Genomic DNA, 13658 nt, shown 5'->3' on the forward strand with positions numbered 1-13658 from the left:
TACAAGAGCTTTCTGGCTGCTTCCTCCTCCTTTTTAAATTTGATTTGACTTTTAAAGTATGTCTTCAGGTTATTTTATGTAATCAAAACTGTCAAAGCTCAGTTTGAGTTCAAGATCTTGGATTTTCATGTCAAAACCCGACACGGTTTATGAAACATGATTGTGCTCACAATGTGATTGTACGTTGTATTACAGTGAGAGCATGTTTTTTGTGAGTGCTATGGGTGTTTTTGTATGAGAGAGCCTTGACTTAAAGCTTTGAAAATGTGCGCCTTTGTGTACACGCTCCACAGCACAATGAGCCAAGAATATGTTTGCCTCCTCCTTCCTTTCCTTTGAGCCCCCTTCTCTCTAAAAGGTGGACATTTATAGCTTAAGGTGTGCACCTAAAGCTCCAAGAGCAACTCTTGAAGGCACACTGAAAGACCTCTCTCTGGTCTTGAATGTGTTGCGGATGATTTTATTTCCTTTGTATTTTTTTTTTTTTTTTTTTTTAGACTCAACTGCAAAATGATTTTAAATGTTGGCATACTTTGCTGTCAACCTCAATGTTTTGCGTACAATTATATGTTCTATGAAGCCTCACTAGTCTAAACTTGATATTCTGTTAATATTGTGTTTGGGGAATACGAATTAAGAAGCAAAATCAACTTGTTTTCGACAGAAATGACAAAATGGCCGCCCCCGGAGATGGCTAAAAACGAGTGGATTAACTCTTATTCCACAAACGCAGTGTTTATCAGAATGCCTTGTTTCAACTAGTGGTCTTGCATAGAACATATTCTTGCAAAAAATATGTTTGGGTTGACTTCTACTTTAAATAATTAATATAAGCAATTTTAAACACTTTTAGGCGAAGTGTCCATTATTTGCGGAAATTTGCCAAATTTGCCATGACACTTCGCACCCCTTGCGAATAGCAGGAGTTCACTGTACACAGTCGATGCGCTACTTGCTTTAATGGATGATAAGCAGAGCCCACCAGCTTTTATATTTTTTCAGATGAGTCGCAGAAAATACAGCACAAGTCATGCTAAAAAACTATTTTTTAAATCAATCTTCAGAGATAACGCTACAAGGGAAAAGGTCCTTCAATCTATTCTATTAAACTGAAAAATGTAAGAAGTCAAATGTTTGTTGAATGACTATAAAAATAGAGTTGCCATGCCATAGCTCAGACTTCATACATCAGCAAGTAGGCTTCTGGTGCCCACTTTACATTCGTAGTTGCCAGACGGCTGTCTAGTCCAGTTTAAAGATGTGATAAGAGCTGAAAAGAGTCACTACCTGCAAATGTCAACAGTCTGATAGAAAGAGCAAAGTTTATCAGAAATGTCGCTGCCTGAACATCACGTGTTTGTGACAGAGAAAGTTGTCTGTTTCCTAGTTTTATGATGCTTATCGTGTGAGTGCCTTCATGTATGACAAAGCCAGTTTAGTTTATCGAGGAACAAACGCATTGTGTCCCTTCTGGGTCATGATGTTATGGCATACTTTGACATATGAATTTCAAAATCGGTTTGACACTTGAGTCAAAGGACTTCATGTCCTTTGGTGGTAATTCAAGTGGATGGTCTAAAAGGTTCCTTTTAGCTCCTGGATTTCATTTTATGTTAAAAAGTATCTTTCACGCAGTAATCCTGCAAAATTATCGCCACAAATCTGTAACAGATGATCTGAAATTTCTCCACCTGTACCTTTGTGACAGATCGAAACAATTGAAGTAGTATAATGTGGTGGCTGTGCACAGGCCCACCCAGATTGACAGACTGCCCACCCAGTGGGATTCATGAAAAAAAAAATACTTTGAAATGGTTAGTAAATTATTATTGAATTATTTTTTAATTAGTGTTTCTTTGTGGTTTTTTATTTTATTGAATATTAAAAATGGCATAATTGCGGTTGTCTAAGGAATATCCGAACTTCATATTATTCGGTTTGTGGTTTTATTTGAATATGCGATGTGTCTGGACAGGAGGATTGTGCTCAGTGTGAGAAATATTCAGGCCCACCCTGATTTTTCCAGGCCCACCCATTAGCCACATTCTGGCTCCGCCCCTGGTGTGAACTCGCTGCGTGATAAAGTCAGCACCAGCATCTGTATGTGATATCTGCAATTCTTTTCAAACAGTGATAATTGCTCTCAGCACAACAGGATATGAGAATTGAATGCAAGTTTTTAAACTTAACACTCTTGTTCCGGGCTTATGGAAGACTTTTTTCATTGGCATCCTGCCTGTGCTATTGTTCTGATGTATAACATAACAAAAAAAAGTAAGATGTGGGATTACAGTATACAGTGGAATAGATTCAAAGTTCCTTCAACTCATACCCCCTGGAAGCATAAAAGTCGCAGCCATCATAAGGATTATCAACACATGTTCTTTGCTTCTCCTTTGTTTTTCCCATTTTTGCCGTTTTGTTTATGTTTGTACCACCATCACAGTCAGGCTTTCCATACACTGTGAAGGCAGCAAGCAAGTGTGAAAACAGTTTGCGCATCGGCAAAATCTTTTTGAATTCCCATTAAATGGGAAGTCAACCCAAACATATTTTTTCAAGAATATGTTCCCAGCAGGCCCATTAGTTGAAACACGGCATACTGATTAATTTTGCGATTGTGGAATATAAATTAAGCAGCAAAATGCACTCGTTTTTAGCCATCTCCGGGGGCGGCCATTTTGGCTTCTGTTGTCTGCTCACAACGATCAATCACGTTCGACCTGTTTTCTGAATCTGAGCCGTGATTGGTCGTTGTGAGCAGTTGTGATGTCATTTTCAGTCGACAGAAGACAAAATGGCCGCCCTCAGAGATGGCTAGAAACGAGTGGATTAACACTTATTCCACAAACGCAACATTTATCAGAATGCCCTGTTTCAACTAGTGGGCTTGCATAGAACATATTCTTGAAAAAAAATGTTTGTGTTCCACTTTAAGAATAGCAACTTGTGGTTAAAAGAAGGAATTGATTAAAACCTCCTTATGCTCCACTCAACATATTGTTCTTCTTATACCCGCTGTAATAAACACTGCATGCATTAGTCACACCCTCGCAGACTCGAATGGCCATGTGGTGTCACGTTAACATGCTCAATTGCTTTCCCGCTCTATGGATCAATGAATTTGGGAAATACTTTCATATGGTTTTAACACTTCTACTTGGCGATGTGCGTGTGTGGCCCCTTTCTCATTAGCATCCTTTGTCACCATGTGAACTGCCCCTGCTTTGTTTTGCCCCATTGTGCTCATATTATTAGCAACGCATTTTGACCTGTGGAGCGCACGGAACACTGAATGGCTTTGCGAGGCGGCCACATTGACGGGAGTAATGCGGATGGGGGTTGTATTCCAAAAGAGTAGGAGGCAAGTAAGGTTAAGATAAAGTTGCTTTGAACAAATTCTCTCTTTGATCAGGCGACTGAGCAATGAAGGGCCTTTCTTTCACAAGTCACTTGACTGAGGAGGAATGGCATTGTTCCGTTTCAATCTTCCCCTTCTTGTGTCTTTCACTTTTAGCCGCCAGCGCTGCGGACTCCCGGCGTTTTTGTTATGGAGAGTGTCCGTGCCTCTCTTTCATGATGTTAGACAAATACCTATTTGCACAATTACTTAAAACCGCCACTGTGTATACACACATGTGAATACTTGTCAACTGGAAAGGCCAGAAGGGGTGTCGCAGAAAATAGGCAGTTGTTTTCGTCTGTTTTGTACAAACACAAACATGTAATAGTCTGGGATTTTCATCTTGGTTATCATTTTTGAAAAGCTGACATTGTAGTCAAATAGTCTGATGAATTATTGCCATGTTTTTTTTTTGCCCATCTCCACATTGTCTGGCCAAACACAGCTGGTCTTAAACAGGCATTAGTGTGGCCTAATTTCTCATTACCCAATTCCTTGGCTTTCTCGCAGCATGTCTATTCTTTGCACTGAACAAAAGAAACCCCCTCATTGGTCTTTCTGTCAGGCCGATTGATTGTTTCCTCTAATCCAACGTCTTTCAGCCTGAGGTTTATCAGCACAACTTCCTTAGAGCTGACCTGGAACTGTAGCAAACAGATCCCCACAGAGGGATGATATATTGTTATGTGTGGTCTTTCTTTAGTTGCGTTTTACTTTTTTTTTTTCCCCACTCAGAGTACGACTATTAGTATACAGACGGTTCAATACATCTGACTACAGATTAGTCAATCAGACCTGAATGGATGTTGCCACGGATGCCGTTATAAAGATTCAAGTCACATACGCTCAACACAACACATACATTGCACAGGTATCGAAAAAAAAACTAGCTAATGCATACAACACACAAATTATATATTTTCTGGAGAGTGCAGTTATTCATTTTTGTGTTGAATCTTAATTCACAATTCACTCCCTTTTTATTTTATTTTTTTCAAACCAATGAGCTATGTTGATTTGCAGCCTTTTCACTATCAGTTGCCCATTAAGCCGGAATACAAACATTCCAACCAATCAGGCCAGTTGTCAAGACAGCAGTGTATGGAGATGACCCACGCTTGCAATGTCCGTTACCAACAAATGCTGCATTTCAGTCGCGAAACAATACCAGTTTTAATACCGTAACAGTGCATTGGTGTGCTACTCTGCGTTATGGTTGCTTTTTTTGTGTTTTTACCCTGAGTATGAATTTGAGTAAAAAGATCTTCACTGTGTATGAGTTGTGGAACCATGAAATGTCACAATTATTGATTGCTTCTTTATTTCTATCTTTTGCAGATAGCAGAGGCAGCCAAGACTGCCCAGGCTGACGACTTATACCTGGATGACGCAGGGTCAGGAGGTTACTACCCCGAAGATGATGATGACTTTAACTCGGGGTCAGGCTCAGGTAAGACATATACAGTAAGCTGTAACACACTTTCTATTATTGTGGATTGCATTCATACAATTGGTGTGCATACATCCACCATCTATTGCAAGTACATTTTCAGTCCTATGATGTATTTAAATAGAAACATACAAACACTGTTACAACCAGAGCACTTTGCCTTCTAAGACAACATTAGGTCAAATGGGTTTTTTTCAACTCCAAGTAGATGTTTCACTCACAGTGTGGGAGTTGAATATTTCCAGGAAATTAGGTCATGCAAGTTAAGAAAAGAACGGTTTGAGCTCAACAGCCAATCCACAACTGTGTATTTATTGATCTTCCTTCCCACTCTAGAGGAGAAACGTCAAGGACATTTTAAGATTAAAGTGTCAGATTCAGACAAATATTATGTTTGTGTTTAATATAAATGTTTCCGTCACCTTCTCCCAGGTGCGGGTGAAGAGGTGGCTGAAGAAACAGTGACCGTCAGTATGGTATACATCGCACCCAAAGTAGTAGAACCCACCAAGGACTCCACCAAAGATTTCACCCCCAAGGTGGAGACGGCTACGGTCAGAGAAAAGGCCAGTGACAGCACACCCAAGAAGCCATTCAGAACAGAGGTCAGTATAACACAAGCTACTACCATTCTCTTTCATTGTACAAGTCTATAAATAAGGAAATCCTTGTATGACATAACAGGTAGTTCAGTTGGTTTGCTGCCAGGCTGATGATAGCAGAGACTATGATGAAAGGTGGTGGTTTAAATTAATAAGTGACCAGATGAACTAACTACAACAACGCAGTATTGACTTGATGGTTTCTGTATATTAAATGAAATCATTTTAAGCATCACGAATCGTATACAATGCATTCACAAAAACAACACAATTTCGCCGATCCCCTTCAGCAAGCAGCACGGTTCTCATGGTAACATCACAACATTCACCGACCCACACAACTGTTTTTTAGAATTAATTAAATCATTGCTGTCAATCAGGGCAGTTCAAAGTAGAACATACAATTAGCTGCTTGCATTCAGTGGCTTTATTTGAAATCACGAGAAGAGTAACAAAAGACCACTTGTAATAACTTTTAGAGAATGCTTTTCATTTTATTAACACTAATGTATTCTGCTCATTACAAAGCATACTGAACCGTCTCAAGTTCTCAACTCTTAACCAAAATGATAAACCAGGATAATATCAGCACAGCAATATATATATGTTAGTATTTATAAACTTTCTGGGCTAGGTAATTACTCACATTATTTGAACATATATATGACAAATTATCAGGTTATTCTCAGGATAAAGATTTGCGTCAGCGCTAATGATGTAGGATATGAGTTCTCTTTCACATCACGTACCTTGGAACCAACATGCATCTCACTTGTGTGCCATGCTCTTAATACACTACAGAGGATCCTACATCTGTTTGAGATTAGTTGCCAAGGCTTCACTAAAGCAAGGCCTACCTGCTGTCTCACTGACACAAAATCACGGGATAACCCAATCTCCAACCTGGAATCAGTCCAGATGCAACTGTTCCTCTTGCCTACTTCAGTAGATTACGCTAATCTATGCAGGCAACTTGGATCCATTCCAGTTCAATTCTTAGCCGGCCTACGGTATGTAGGTTTTCGCTGGCCTGCTTCCCTTTGACTAAACTCTTGACTACTAGCAAGCAAATCACTGAAGTCCTCAGTGGTTTTGCCATAGAATTGATATGCCATACCTAGTCATCCAATTTAGGATGATATATTGGGTTAGGAGAACACAGCATGGCAATTCTCAATCTAGAAAGGTTGATACACTTGGCCTATATTAACCCCTGTACCCCTTGTCTTCCTTCTATTCTTTTCCCTCACATATCCATTCTAATTCCAGGCACCACCAGTGCCGGTTACAGAGGACATGCAGAGGAACCAGATGACCAGTACAACTAGTGCCCCAGGCTCAGCTCAAGAGCCCATCGAGGTCCGCACCGAGAACCTCTTCCAAAGGACAGAGGTGTTGGCAGGTATGTAGCATTGAACAACGACAAATGCTTTGGTTGAAAAGGATACTTTGCATGTACAGTATTTTGCCCAAGTCACACTGCTGAAAAATTACAGTCGTCTTTTGTAAAACGTACAACAGAAAATGAGGGTTTTAGAAGTGCTGGTTGGTCATTTTTGATTGTCCACCAGTTTCCACCAGTATTGTAAGCAGTTCCTTCATATAATGTACAAATGTGTGTCTGATCATGTCGGGACTTCCGTTGTCAAGAAAGGTAAAACTATTGAGTTACAAAAATAGCTTGAGGAACAGACTTAACTTGACCTAACTTGAATGTCACATCGCTGTTCTACTCTCCTATTCTGAACAAATACAAAGTAAAAACAAAGGAGGAATGTACTCATTCTAACTAGAAGCCTCTCAATGTTGGTGTTTCCCTTTTTAGGAAGAGTTCACTCATTGTGTTTGTAGTTCATTTCTCCTTTTCTTGTAATTTGTGGTATGTCAGTACAATACTGGTAGCCTTCTAAATCCCGGGAATCTCAGTAGTCTTTTCCTTTAAGTCTCCCACCTGATTCGCTTCTCAAAATAAATGCTTTTAATAAACTCCGTCTGTCTTCCTCCATGGGACCTTGTAGAGTTCACACCGGTGTGGGTGTTTAAAGCGCCTTTTGCCTTGTTTGAGAACACGAATACCGTACTCCGTCTGATCCCATCTGTCTCCTTGCCGCATGTCTGAGCTAAACATTTGATTGGCACCTCACTTCCACTTTGTTGTTCTATCCACCCTTGTGTTGATCAGCTCAGCCGCCCGCCGACAGCTTGCCTCGCATCTCGCTTCTTTTGATAGGCACATTTTTATCCAATGTGTGGTGTTTTTGAATGCTAATTGTAAACAGAATTTACATCTTCAAAATGAAATGTCCAATTTGGCGTTTTGCTTCTATTGTTTGAGATTACAACTATTACTCCTGCATGACTTTCAAAGATCATAATAGACCGTAATCTTACTCCGATTATATTCAGCCTATATTGCGTTACTTCCCCTACAAGTTTCGCAACTGGCCGGTCAACATGTGGAAACCAACAGGACCAGAGGGTAGATTGAGGCCCTATGAGAGATCGTCAACTGATTAAGAGGATGCCACTGATCTTACACAGGCACAATTGGGAGGCAGAGTGAAATGAGCTAATTGTGGTCGGTTCGGATCATTAGTGGGCAGAGTGGATGAGGTGAATTCCTAAATGGAGACCGTTGTTAGAAGCCGGTTTCTCAACGTTGCCCTTTACTGAATGTAACCGCATTCCCGGTCTCAAATTTCTGTATCGTTTCAACCAGGGCATGCATAACCACACTAACTGCACATAAAAAAACAGCTTCATCGTCTTTGTAATGAAATAATGATAATCAAAACAACTCATCTCAGAATTCCGCATCTGTGTACTTTAGAACCAGAGGGTGATGGTTGAAATACCACTGCGGACAAACGTAAACGACTACTTTTTAACAGTCTGTTTGTGTGTTTCTCAGCTGTTATCGCTGGCGGCGTGATTGGATTCTTGTTCGCCATCTTCCTCATCTTACTCCTGGTTTACCGCATGAGGAAGAAGGACGAGGGCAGCTACGACCTGGGTGAGAGGAAACCTTCCGGCGCAGCCTATCAGAAGGCCCCAACCAAGGAGTTTTATGCATAAAAGTCCCGCCCACCTGTCATGGGATCAACAAATCACAAGAGGCTGCCCGAGCCGCAGCACCTGGCAACAGCGAACACGAGAAACAAACAAAAAGTTACAATGTTGATTTATGGAAAAATAGCATAATGGAAAGCTTTTGCATAGCATATTGTTATAATTGCCCCCCACTCCTCCCCCCTTTTTTAAAAAAAACAAAAAAACAAGCTTTCCTCATTTTATGGCAACTGTCAGTATATTGTATGAAAAGATTTTTTTTTTTTAAATAACACAAACTGGAGCTGTAAACGTGAGAAAATCAACCGCATCTGTCTTCTGTCTAAAGAGCTTGTGTTTAGTCGCTGACTACTTTTAACTGTAGCAGTATGTTATTTGTAAAGAAAAAAAAAAATCAAAAGTGGAAGTAATTGAATATAATTATACTGTATCAATCCTACTTTCATGTTTTTTCTTTTTTATTTTGTCTTAGCATGTCGGATGTTGATCTCTAAAGTTGTACTACATTAATTTATCGTTTCTCTGATGTTGAAAAATGCCTTTGTAGTTTTGATGAAGCTCTTTTGTCTTCGTATTAATGCTGTTAATAGTCAATGTAAATTTTCTCCTTTCAGGTTGCAATGTTTAATTTTTGCTCTCACACCCATTTTTAAACAAAGGTGAGCATGACATCATGTCTCATTTATTTGTTTTATTCTCTGCAAGTTTGTGATTTTTGGGGACAGCATTTTGTTTTCAAACCCTGAAATTAGTCAAAGAGAGGACAAGTTGAAGAAGAAATAAAAAAAGGCTTTGCCCTTCAGATTGCACACTATTGTTTTGGGGGCTGAAGTTTCAGATTATGATTTCACAGCCACCTTCCCCAATGTGTTAACAGGCTGCATCCTCGCCAAACTAGCACCCTTCTACCCTTCCCCCGGCCTCTTTTTCTCTCTGTTTACCATCCCGCCCACCTTCTTTTTTAGTCCGACTGGAGCATGGCCAGTTAAGCTGTCAATGGCCTGCCCCACTTCCTGCTTTGTACCCATGTTGATGCTTTGGGCCCAAAGACCTGCTCAGTGAAAGGCCTCATTGGATACGAACACCACGGCCACATGCGGAGCACATACCACTGAAACAAACCGCATAGACACCTAACTTGTAAAGACACAGGTGGAAGGTTCTCCAAAATATTAAAGTACCGTAACATTTTTTTCTCAAAGCTAAATAAGAGGTTGACAAGGCTTAAAAATGTTTCAAGTTTGATGTTGCCTTTTTCCGCTCTTTAATGTAAAGTTGATAAAAGACACAGTCACATCGTGTACATTTTAGAACACCACACATATGTGGCTGTGTATCTCTGACCCTTCCACTTCAATTGTTCCTCTGATGTCATCCTATGTGTCCATTAATATTCTCTGTCCCTTCCGTGTCCTTCCTTGTCGTATAGGCGCTAAGGTCACGGAACTATGTTGACAAACCCAAAGACTCAAAAGATTCCAACCCCCAAACCTATTATCCTCCATGGCCACTTCTGTTATTTGTTTTCCACTTTCTGTTTTGTTTTTCTCTTAATTAGAGAGGCCTGGCCTTCCAATAGCTTATTAGTATATGGAAAGATATATAAATACAGTATATATAATGTATATTCACAAATGTTTTAAACCTTCAAAGTGCCTACCATTTGGAGAAGATCATGCTCACGGTGAGCATGAGGCAGGGGTCGAAACAGCTTGACTGGCATTCAGTGTGCATGGATGACTGTAATGGTAACATTTTTTTTTTTGTTTTAGTCTTACAAAAAGCTGACAGTATTGTACCTATAAGTTGAAACAACACTACTGAATAAACATTGTGGCCTAATAACCAATTGTCCTTGTGAACTTTGTTTGACACCACAACAATTTTACTTGGGGTAAAAAAAATGTACAAAGAACTTATTAAATGTCAATTTATAAGCCAAGATTTGCATTCAAAAGGTAATCGTCCATTTGCAGTATTTCAGATAGTTTCTTGAGAACCACAACTAAACCCTCATAACAGATGTCACCTTTCCTCCTATATCTCTCGAGAAATAGTACCCAAACATGTGTAAAAGACTTCAGATATGCTAATTAGTGGTCATTTTGAAGGTAGGTCATGTTTAATGGTTCAGATTTATGAGCGCCATAAATCTTACTACAGTGCCCAAATATTCCAAAAAAACAAGCATGGTACTTTAATTGAATATTCTAAACTGCCATTTACAGGTCTCTGTATCACTCTGTATCAATGAGTTGTATCTTACCAATAGTGGGAAAGTGAAACGCAGTTCAGTTTCTCTCACTGTGTCGTTAAAAGGGAGGGATCCAATTCAAAATTTTAACTGAGTCACTATGGATAATGCCACTTCTGTCAAAGTCCTTAACTCATTCACTGCCATTAACGTATTTATCCGCCTTTTCACAGACCAGCCATTCAATCCCAGGAATTTATTGATTTTTGTTTCTGGTCTGGTTTTAAGGTCTGAAAATGTCTGGCAGTGAATGAGTTAATCAAGTACCTGTGTCTTGCAGGACCAATAACCAGCATCTCAGTTTTCTCAGGGTCAGGAAGCATGGAATTTCAGTATATAACAGGGTTTAATCTCAACAAGACATGCCGCTAGGTTACAGCAATTGCATGGGTCAGTTAGCTCCAAAAGCACATAAAGTTGAGTGTCATCAGACTTGAGGTCTTCCATCAGGCATGTTTTAAGTCGCACTCCATTTATGCACAAGCTACAAACAGTACTGCGTAAGTGTTCAGGTAGGTTGTAGGTTTTTAGGACGTATTTCTATTTTTAATGGTGCTACAGTGTCAAAGGCATCATAGAGGACCACAATAAAATTATTTGTGACACTATCAATAGGTCCAATGTGAAAAGGGAAAGAAGTTGCTATAGCCCTGGTCATGCTTATAGTGATAATGGTGAGCCAAGACCCCAAATTTTGTAAGTAGATAAGTTTATAAGTAGTGGTCAGACTGAGTTATACGAGAGAACTATTATTATGAGTCGGTTCATTTATTAGCTGCTGGATCTGAAACTCTTCACTAGAAGCCTTTGCTGAGAGGCTCAATTGGGACGTTCATATGAATATTCAAGTCAACCATGGTCAACATATTCTCAGTGTGGGTCAAAAGGTGTGAAACAAAGTCCGAGAACTTGTTTTAGAATCTTAAATAGCGGCCAGGAGGACAGTAGATAAGTGCTCGCTGAATCAGCAGTGATGTCCTTCGATTTCATCTTTGTCAGTTACGTTGATACATGAGATTTTAAGGATACTGACACTATAGGGACTGAAGTTCTGTCATGTATAAATGATGAGAACAAGCCCCTGTTCAGTCATTAATAGCTAAATCAAGTGCAGGGCCACCATTAATGACTTTGTTTTATTACCATTGGAACATACAGATGTGTAACCTTATATGGTTATGTTCTTCACCCCATCATTTAATGACCTAATCTTACACTGTTAGGAAGGAGATTAGAGAAACGTCTTGGATTAATCTTTCATTGAGTTGCACAACGTTAAATGCTGCGAAAGAGAGCAGGCAGGCTGAAATACTGACTAAATCACTCACAGTGGGGCATCAGGTTTATTTTCTGTACACGGAGTACTTAGACACAGGCATCACATACAGGTAATACACTCTCTAAAATTCATCTTTTTTTTTTTTAAATTATAGCGCGTTAAATTTATTTATTTTGAATAATACAATAAAAAGATTTAACTTTAAACATTTGTGTATTTTATAAAAAAAAACATGAATTACTAAATCACTGGAAAATAAAAATGAACATGAAATATAATTTTATTAAGATAATTGTCTTTGTTCTTGCACTGTTGGTCAGTCTGTACAGGATGTACTGAAAAGATTACAAAAAAGGCAAGATAAAAAGTACAACAGCGACATAAAATAAAAACAATTAAAAATCACAGCTCATTAAACAAAAAGAAACATGAGAGAAGTTAAAAACACTCAACACTGATGCTGACCATAAGGAAAACATGACAACAAACACTACATGACGGTAACAACAAGAAACCAACTAGCTGCGAGCAAGATAAATACAAACGATTTGACGAGATAACGAGTCACACCTGAAAGACACCAGTGGCTGGAGGGAGCCGATTGGTAGAGGCTGATAAGAACAGGTGCACATGCAAACCTAACGAGCAAACCAGACATGAACAATAAGTCATACCATGGAACAAAACTATAAATCTGTTGAAAGAAATGCAAAAGTCAACAAACAAACATGATGATTTTTTTATTCTATAAAGAGACAAGAGACGGTTTAATACAATTGTTGATGATTTTTGTTCTGGTCTAATTGTCTTTTTTACAGCCTTTGATGTACTGTAATTAATTTAAATTTGGGAGAATAGAAGTGAACACATATTTTTTGTCAAATATTGGCATTTTCTCAAAACAACCTTTTGCCATATGAAAGAACTCTTCTTCACCTATTTGCGTGATATTTATATTAACACTGTTGTCATCGACCTGGTTACAAATCCCACAGCACTGCTTGATGGAATTGTGCAGTACAATAATGTGCATGAATACAACCAAAGTACAAGGACAGCATGCAAACTACATAAAAATCTGACCGGCTGTGACCTTCTCGCTAATGGAAAAGGCCTGTATTTTGTGTTTTTTTTTTTTTTTTTTTTTTTAAACGACAGTAAAGAGAACTGAGCCAGCACACACCAGTGCATTTTCCAAATGACTACGCTCACATGCATGCATTGTGTCTCATGTAGTTTTAGATGAACTCCTCTTTTCTTGTCTTTTTTGAAAGAACCAGGTCAACATGGTCAAAATTACAAACAAAAAGTGATATTTACCCAGAAGCAAACTGTACAAGGAATATATACCATATACTGCATAGTGGGTGATGGGGCAGTGAACCAATAGGAGAAGCAGTTTTTACTGAAGCTGTGCACACATTTCCCAACCTGGCTGCTGCGCTGAGAGCACAGGGGACATATTTGTTTGCCCTGTCAAAGTGCAACCAGAATTTAAATGTTGTTTGTTTCTATTAATGTAACGGTCACAAGGTTATACAATGGTGTATAACTCAGGATGAGATGGTGTAAACCGAATGTACAAGTTTCGAATAGCAATT

General features: G+C 39.1%; 1 protein-coding gene across 1 annotated transcript in view; it reads left to right on the forward strand.

The window, feature by feature from the left end:
- The window catches only part of sdc2 (syndecan 2), a 37301-nt gene extending 26932 nt beyond the window's left edge, over window positions 1–10369 (forward strand). Inside the window, exons 2-5 of the mRNA XM_086015150.1 lie at window positions 4742–4853; window positions 5286–5458; window positions 6725–6857; window positions 8367–10369. Of these exons, the coding sequence (XP_085871276.1) occupies window positions 4742–4853; window positions 5286–5458; window positions 6725–6857; window positions 8367–8530 (582 nt within the window). The 3' untranslated portion in view covers window positions 8531–10369. The remainder of the gene's footprint in view (window positions 1–4741; window positions 4854–5285; window positions 5459–6724; window positions 6858–8366) is intronic.
- Window positions 10370–13658: the final 3289 nt, after the last annotated feature.

Source organism: Filicampus tigris, chromosome 18 (assembly GCF_054856515.1).
Source record: "Filicampus tigris isolate MCC_2025a chromosome 18, RoL_Ftig_1.0, whole genome shotgun sequence".
NCBI classification, from domain to species: Eukaryota; Metazoa; Chordata; class Actinopteri; order Syngnathiformes; family Syngnathidae; genus Filicampus; species Filicampus tigris.